We start from the raw sequence: 9,239 nt of genomic DNA on the forward strand, positions 1-9,239 counted from the left end.
TACCTGAGCCCCATATAACAATCATGTGTGCCTACACTATTCATTCTTCATCATGACATTGTCAAAATGTTACAATCGTGATCAAATGCAATGCTTTTCCCACATTCCCCCCTCCAGCCCAGCTTACATGTGCTCCCCTGGTTCATTCTGTAAAGACCATCCACCAGAAGAATAGATTTCTCAAACGATATAAAGCTTCTAAATGGATAATCACTGTAACACTGCACCCCCGCGATACCTTCCCCTTGCCGTCATTAACACACATCAAAACAACTCAATTTATATATTCATTTATTTGAATACGATTTAAATCTTTCTCGCCCTGGCCATGGTGACCTGCGCTTGGCTGCGGGTGTGTCCTTGTACCTCCAGGATTTTAATGGTAACCTGAACAAATGATCCCGTCTTTTGAAATATAATACTTTTAATATCAATGAAGACTATATACTGCAGTATAACAGCAAAGTATGTCCATTCAGTCTTATCAGGAGTTTTTTTGCGTTGCCACCATGACATCTATGGCAAAATCCAGAAGGTTCAACTCTCCGAGTCAGGTTTTGTGTATCCTGAAGCATGTGCTGACATCTCTTGTGAAACAAATGTTTGGAATGAACACCAAAGATGAGGATAGCGCAGGTGGGCTGATATCAGCTCTAGGTGTCCGTGATGGGTGTGAGACCAATGAGGTTGTTTCACCGGGCGTTGGTGTTACATCGCTTGTTCTCTTGCATCCAGTCACATGTAACACCATATCCTCTCTGCGCATGATTGTCTTACTGCAGTTTGGACAGTGGTAATGACCGGTGCCTCTGCACGACATGTTGCATCGGCAAATGATGGTGTCTGCAAAGAAAAAGGAACCTTACTGACTTGACACCTCAGAAACACAAAAGTGTACAAAACAACTTCATGACACAAAAATGTTATTCAGTATTCAATTTTCATAGGAAAGGATGTCATTTTTCATTACTCACCTTGGAGATGCACTGCATTGTGTACATGGGCATTCAGGTGTCTCCGTATGGTGTCGCCTCGTGAGGTGATGAACTTCGGGCACAGAGGACAACCAAACTGATCAAAGCCGTGGTGGGATGTGCTCACTAACTGTCGTCCACTCCGGATTATAGACGGGTGCATCTGGAAAACAATTCAATTTTCGGATTATTATGGGTCATTCTGGATTCATGCTGAAGTTAACCAGTAACATACACATAGCACTAAACTATGGGCTCATTTGCCTGGCAGTATTTAAGCCAGGTCCTTTGATGGTTAGTTGTGGATGTAGTCAGGTTAGTCAACTGCATTCTACACTGCAAGGTCTGAATCTCCAGGTGTGCCAATCCAAGTCAACCCCTGCTGCCCAGCAAGCTAATCCAACGTGATTCAAACATTTAAACTTCAGATATTTAATAAGTGCTTACCATTACTTGTCCTGCAGCTATTGCATTCAAATGCTAACATTAGCTAACTGGTAGGAGTCACTTGGCATTTTCATACCAATTGTGAATATATCACTCTGAGGATGGTTCGATATATTACAGTTTGATAAAACAATATTAAATACAACCTTGGAAAAGCCCCAAAAGTTCATATAACTTCCTTAAAATGTTTGTCTGTCTGTATGCAGAGCGCATATCTCCCAAGCTATTATCACCTACACACCTGGCATGTCTACAGGAAATTCCCCCAAAAAGTGCAGTGCTGAGTTTGGTGCTATTGAACAACAAGGATTTGTTCCTTAATTTAAAATAATGAAGCGACAGTGTGCAAACATTCAACATCCTCTGAAAAACTACAGCAGTGGTCAACCACTGTGGGTCAAAATCGCAGCCAGATCTTTTGATAATTTCACTATTTTCATTTCACATATCCGTGTGAGACACAGACGGACTGACCTGTGACAGGTGCAGACAAACAAACAAGTGTAACACAAGGAAGCAACATTTTCAACCACGACATCATGTCCATGAATATGAAGTGGCAATCTGCTCGCTGGTTTTGGTTCTGGGTGCGAGATGCCACCTCATATTCATGGACAACCAGCCCCAGTGGAGCACGTACCAAAACCACACCGGTGTGACTCCAGGCGTCATTTACCGCTGCCAAGCCATATATACGACAAGACTTAGAGATACAAAGATATTACTAGATGGGGAAGGTATCTCCTTTCAAAATAAAGGAATACGGTGATATAATACCTTCACCTTCCAACACGTAAAAAACACAGTGATATTAGTCATCCTTGAGCCCAGGTTAATGGTTGTGCCAGATGTAAATGGTAAATGGCTTTGTATTTATATAGTGCTTTTCTAGTCTTGATGACCACTCAAAGCGCTTTACAGTACAGTTTTACATTCACCCATTCACACACACATTCATACAGTGCATCTATTTGCAGCACTTTGTTATTCTATGGGGAGCCAGTCGGGGTTCAGCATCTTGCCCAAGGACACTTCGGCATGCAGATGAGTCAGCCTGGGGATCGAACTGCCGACCTTCAGGTTAGAGGACGACCACTCTACCCCTCAGCCGCAGCCGCCCCGTAATGAAACCCCTTTGGGTATTCCTGATATATTGACCTTCCACCATCAAAATCTGATCAGGTCATCCATGAGTCCAATGAATGTTTGTACCAAATTTGAGAGACATTCCTTGAAGATTTTCTAAAGATATTACGATTTACAAGTATGGGACGAACGTTAGGTCGTATTAACAACCCCAAAAACATGGAGGCGTAGTGATGGCTGCCTCGTGTAAGATCACTCAAAACGTGAGTTGTGAGCCTGTGAGGAGAAAGTGGGACACCCGTCATCTGTTGCTACCTTTGAACAAATAGGGGATTGGTTTTGCCTCTGTGTTTGTTTTGATACCAACCAATCAACACTCACTTGAAAACCCACTGGACACCAGACAGGGAAAACTGCCAAAGAGAACAGTGAAGTCTAAAGCTACTGAAGTCGCTAGTTTGGGACAAGGACGTTGTTGTAAGGCTCATTTCTCATTTGCACACATTCCTTTAAGTTTGATATAATAGTAGGAAGTCATTATTCAGTCCAAATTTAACTCAGTCCCTCTAACAATTGGAGCAAGCAGAGTGACAAACAACACTTCTACTAAAAAAATGTTTTAAAATGTTTTAATTTGGACAGTTATGTCACAATTTATACATATATTCCACTGCTATTAAGTAACTAAGATTCCAGTTAATCCCTTTCAAGCACAACATTTGTGAAGATGTATTTTCACAATGAACTCCAAGAATTTCTACAAAAGCATATAACTTTTTCAACTTTAGAGCCAAATTATCTCTTTACAATATGCTATAGCTCTAAATTGAGCCTCTGTATGTTCAAAGCCAAGATTGTCCTGAAAAAATAATGAACACGTGTGTATCATGCTATATGTTGGTTTCAATTTAAGAAGCTTAAATTTAAGAAGACATGAATTATTACTGTACCTACCTCACAAACCAAACAATACTACTTACAGGGAGTTTCTAAATGTTTGTTTCCAGACAGGACACATTGTGGTCCCATTGTCTATTTCTAACCAACTTCGCTGTCTTCAGTCTCAGGTTCAGAAGATTCTTCAGGACCTGAATCCTTGGCTGGTTCAGTTCATCCAGAGTCCCCTCTGTCCTCCTCATCCTGACTCGGATGAAGCTGCGAGGACTCACCCACACACTGGTGGGCCTTTTGCTGATAAATCCAGCTAAATCTTTCCTCGCAAATGCTGCAACTGAGCGGTTTCTCTCCTGTGTGAAGTCTGACGTGTATCTGCAGGCTGTCCTTTCGACTAAAGCTTTGACCACACTCGGAGCAGCGAAATGGTTTCTCTCCAGTATGAACTCTGAAATGGGCCTCTAGTTTGGCCTTGTAACTAAACCTTTGCCCACAGTCGAGGCAAGTAAACGGTTGATCCCGTGAATGAATCCTTTCATGCATCTGCAGGCGACTCTCCTGATCAAATCTTTTACCGCACTCGGAGCAACTGAACGGTTGGTGTCGTGTGTGAATCTTTTCGTGTACCCGCAGGCAGCTCTTGTGATTAAATCGTTTGCCACACTCGGAGCAACTGAAGGGTTTCTCTCCTGTGTGATTCCTCAAATGGGCCTGCAGACCGGCCTGATGGTGATAACTTTTACCACACTCAGAGCAGGTAAACGGTTTCTCTCCTGTGTGAGTCCTCATATGGGATCGCAGATATTCCTTTTGACCAAATCTTTTGCCACACTCGGAGCAACTGAATGGTTTCTCCCCGGTGTGAATGGCCTCGTGTGTTTGCAATTGGCGCTTCAGCCTGAAGCGTTTGCCACACTCAGAGCAGCTAAACGGTTTCTCTCCTGTATGAACCGAGACGTGTGTTAGCATATCACCCTTTATCCGAAATCTTTTCCCACACACAGAGCAGCTAAAAGGTTTCTCTCCTGTGTGAATTTTCAAATGGGACTTCAGATGCTCCTTGAGGGTGAATCTTTTATCACACTCAGAACAACTAAAAGGTTCCTCTCCAGTATGAGCGGTCATATGTGCCTTCAGATAGTACATACGGCTAAATCGTTTGCCACACTCTGAGCAGTTCAATGGTTTCTTGTTAGTTGTACATCTCATATCACTTACAGGCTTAGGTTCCCTGGTCTCTATCCCATCAACATCAGTGTTTATGGCCGTGTCCTCAGGACATGGTTGTAAATGTACATCAGGACCAGAGTTCCCGGCTGGTTCTGGTCCCCCACTGTCCTTTCTGTCCTCTTCAGTCTGTCTCTGGTAAAGCTGTGAGGACTGAGGTTCCTCTTCATCTCCTTCAGTTTTCACAGTGTCAGGAGTAAAGGTGAACTTGATAATGTCAGTCTGCTCCAGTTCCTGAAGCTGCTCTCCCTCCTGACTGATCCACAGTTCATTCTGTTCCTCTTTGATGTGGGGGGGTTCCGAGTCCTCCTGGTCCACACTGGAGATCCAATCCTGATACTCAGAAGGAGCCACTTCCTCATTCACCTTTAGTTGCTGGACGTCTACAGGGGGGAGTAGAGCGAGAGGACACTGATTTAGTTATTTGCACACATGAAAAAAACACTGCCCGACAGTTGCATCATTGAACGTTTAGACTTTGGAGGTGAGGACAGTGTTGATCCTCTCCTACAATTGGTCACTTTGTACACTCCAGTTCCAAGCCTACCTATCATATATCCCACTGCTGTCAATATAAAAGTCAAATTCTACAAGGCTAAAGACTCTCACCCTTTAAAAAAGCTGGTCCAGATGCCCCTGTACTAGGGCGACCCTGTGATCTGACAGCGTATTAAAAAAGGAGAAATATTTTAGTGTTTGCAAAGGCAGCAGAAAATCAACAGTCCGACCTCTCTGGCACGATTCCGGTTGTTTCGCACCAGTAATTACATCATTGTTGTCGTTTAATTCAAGCATGCCACATTAAATCCAGTCAGTGGACAATCCACACTAAAGACTTTAGCATATAGGATAAAATGGTGAATGTCCCTTGTACATAATATAAATATATTAGAATATAACTCATATTTAATAGATAATATTTCATGTCTGTTACAACTCTCACTCCTTTAAAATCAAATCTTTGTTGCTGCCTTTCAGTAAGTCACATCTGCTGAGGCTTTTTAATTCATTCATTGTCTCTGTAACTTTAATTCTTATATTTGATCTATTTTTTCCTATTCTCTGAACAATAAGGATTTCTAATTGGACCTGAATGTTCATTTATACATATATGTTTAAACATTCATACATCATTTTCCTTCCAATAAGTTTGATCCGATCTTTATAAATTCTGATCAGATGAGGTAAAACAAGTGTAACTCTCAAATGAGGGGAGAACGAATTGAGACGGCTCACTATTCAAGTTATTTGATCACAAATTTTTGTTTTTCCCCCGGAGCTGTTGGTGGAAATCACGTGATGCATTTTACTTCTCTTCTTATTTCTGGTGAGAGTTGCACATGCGCAGTATCATCATTGCTTTTGCAACCGGCAGATGTTTGTGTTTTGCAATATCACCAGACTCCCTTTAGAATCGTTCACTTTTGAGATGATGGCATGATGGTATTGATCTGTTCAACGCTATTTCATTCAAACTCATATATTCAGACAGAACTACATGGCATACTCGTTATGTACTGGACGTTTACCAGAATTGAGGAGGTCTGTCCCCCAAAAAAAACATTTTATACCACTGATATGTCAATATAACAATGCAAGTACAATCTTCCAAAGTGCAATAAACTTTGTATTTTGGAGAATAATCAGTTTGTTATTGGACAAATGTGAAACCATCCTAAATAAATTAAACATAAAACCACACACAACCAAAACATCAAACAAAAGGGACTCTCAGGCTCTGTTAACAAAAACGGTTTGAGTATTACTTTAATATTGGTACAAAATATATTTTAACAGGATGATGGGATGGCTATGCTTCAGATGAGTGCCACACAAACTGACAATGACATTTTAGTAGGGCTGTGAAAATATTAAAATTTTTAATCAAATTAATCACAGGTTTCCATGGATTAATCATGATTAATCACATTACCGATTTTCTCTGTATATTTTTGTGAAAACAAAAATGTTATGACAAAAGATGGATATATACATTTAACATGTTTTCTTTTTATATTTATAAATAAACAAAACAATGGTGCTGCAACTCAGTAGTTCTTTAGCAGTTCTCTTTGCTATTCCATATTCCATTAATATAATCTTCATCCTAAACAGAATTCGGGCTTCTTAGCCATTGTATGGTTGAAAAAAACTTGTTTATTTTCTTTATTAGAGCAGCGACTAGTGCTAAGTGGGCGGAATTGTGGGTTTATTGGAAGGTCCTTCTGCGCATGCGTTAAATGCGTAAAAAAAAAAACAGCTCTACATTTTAGCAGTTTATTTAACTGATAGTGTCTGATCATGAAAGATCTAAAGTCATCCCTCTGATCTTCGAAGAGCAACCAGGTCAGAGTGCAACTACCCTCTGGCAGCCAGCTCCATCTTGGACATTAGGTTAAAAAACCTTTCCCTTTGTCAAACTGGAAACGCGGCTTATCAGTGAGACACAACTCTGAGGTATAGTGATACACAGGCAGCACATAGCGATCTCTCTGTCACTGATTCAACTGCCTCAACGAGAACAACTCTGTCACTGTGCAAGGGTCTGCCACTGCAATGGAATAGTGCAGACATGTTAACAGAGTATCTCCTCTGTCGGAGGGAGCTCAGCAGCATGACACTGCTCCCCTGTCCTATTCTAATGATTCACACATAGAATTTAAAAGAACCGCTGATTTCATATTGAAGAACTCGTCTCCTGTCTACAGGAGTGTGTGTGTGTGTGTGTGTGTGTGTCTGCCCGTCACTCGTCACACACATGACGTTCAGATTTATTTAAGCTATTAAGCAATGGTGTCAGATCATGAATCTGGATTGTTCCCGTCGCTGTAGCCCCGATGTCCTGGCTGTGTGCGTCACGCCTCATCTTGTGTTGTGTGAGGCAGGTGTGTTTTAATACGCGTTCCATAAACTCCAAAGCAAATCAAACAAAAAGCAAAGTTCGGGCCCTAATAACATCTGATTATCATTGATGTTCATTTTTATTGTGTAAAGTGAGGACACACGGCAAGGTCATACAGCTCGGTACAAGGATAAGGATATTATGATTTGTGTCTGCCCGGATCCCCAGGCAACAGTGGCAAAAATGTGTTGTGTTGTTCTGGTATTTAGTTGAGTACATAGCCTGACTTTTATTATTAAACATAAACACAGCAGAAACTCTGCCTATGTGAACAACAGAGATCGTTTCTTGTCGATTACTTTGTTTTCATAATCGTTGGAATCCATAATGGTGATTGAAATCCAATTAATCGCCCTGCCAGATACATCCTGCTTCTGCAGCCCCCGTATTTACTTTCCTTGAACATCAAAAATATAACTTTTTTGCCCAAACATTGCTGTACGGAACTGGTAAATGTTCTTTACAGATTCTAACTCATTAAAAAGATACCACTTCGGCTTAAAAATATTAGGGAGTCTTCATAAACAATCAAATTAAGTAAAATGCGAACACCTTCCTGTTTGGATGTTTGCCCTCAGGAAGACAAACAGTTGAATGTGTGGAAAAAAGATTACGATTGAGAAACAGCAAATGAACATGTCATATGTTGTTGGTATTTTATCCATCTTATCTACTTCATCTATTTTTACTATGATTCACTAGATTATTATAATGATATATAATAGAGTTGATACTAATGGCTGGTATGAGTCATGTGATTTGTGGAATTATCTTTATAAATAACATCGTTTTGAAAACAACAGACACACTTTAAAAGGATGGACGTTATAAAAACTATCGGTCGTGCACCAGACTAAATAAGTTTGGTGACGCCCATCTCTTAAACACGATCGGCCATCTCCAGCTCGGCAGGGCTCGGGTGTTTCCGGCTCCAGGGAGCAGGGACTGACCTGCTCGGTGCAGCCTGACTTCGGGCTTCAACACGGCATCGAGCAGCCTCCTCTGGCGGCAGATCTCCCGCTCCGACCGCTGCACGATGTCCTCGTACTCCGCCACGGTTTCCTCGAACAGGCCGATGATCGCCTCTGCCGCCGCCTTCAGCCGCTCAATGAGCATCGGCCTCAGCATCAGGACACGAGCCGCTTCCGGCCCTCTGTCCACATGCAGCAGGAAGTCCTCGGCCGCGGCGCTGATCCGCTCATGTACTGACGCCCGCATCAGCTGCACGGCGCACATCGTCCTGTTCCGTTCGCGGTTCGAGTCCCAGCGCAAACAAAGAGTCAGCTGGAGGTAAATACAGACCCTGACTTCCGCGTCAACGATAGTTTTCTTAGACGCGAGCGCAGGACGGCGCGGAGCGCAAGGCGACCTCTGCTGGACTGGAAGATAACGTTAGCTGCTGTCTAACGCTGGTTAAACGATCAAACCTGTCTGACATGAATCTGGTCAGAATCTGATGTCTCTGACCTTGTCATGTAATTCCAAGGGACAGCTTCTGATTGAAACTTACTCCGCCCCTTTCTGTGACCCCACCCCCATGAAATCAATTGAACTCAGTCACATGACATCCATGTTTGCAAAAGTCCTGTTGACTAGATTTAGTCAGAACAGGAAATAAACAGTCTGGAGCTGAGGTGTCCCACTTTACCCAATGTCCCAGATTACATGAATTCCCTCATGTTAGTGGGAGAGTGTGGGTGTGTGGGTGT

General features: G+C 42.2%; 1 protein-coding gene across 1 annotated transcript; it reads right to left on the reverse strand.

Annotated features, from left to right (window-relative positions):
* Nucleotides 1–274: 274 nt before the first annotated feature.
* Nucleotides 275–9,019, reverse strand: zgc:165409 (uncharacterized protein LOC797807 homolog). Its single transcript, XM_062410333.1, has 4 exons — nucleotides 8,481–9,019; nucleotides 4,620–5,011; nucleotides 975–1,137; nucleotides 275–843 (listed from the first exon to the last, which is right to left on the reverse strand). The coding sequence occupies exons 1-4, from the start codon at nucleotides 8,764–8,766 to the stop codon at nucleotides 551–553; spliced, it is 1,134 nt and encodes a 377-aa protein (XP_062266317.1). The 5' UTR covers nucleotides 8,767–9,019; the 3' UTR covers nucleotides 275–550.
* Between the last annotated feature and the right edge of the window lie 220 nt (nucleotides 9,020–9,239).

Source organism: Platichthys flesus, chromosome 17, assembly GCF_949316205.1.
Source record: "Platichthys flesus chromosome 17, fPlaFle2.1, whole genome shotgun sequence".
Taxonomy (NCBI): domain Eukaryota; kingdom Metazoa; phylum Chordata; class Actinopteri; order Pleuronectiformes; family Pleuronectidae; genus Platichthys; species Platichthys flesus.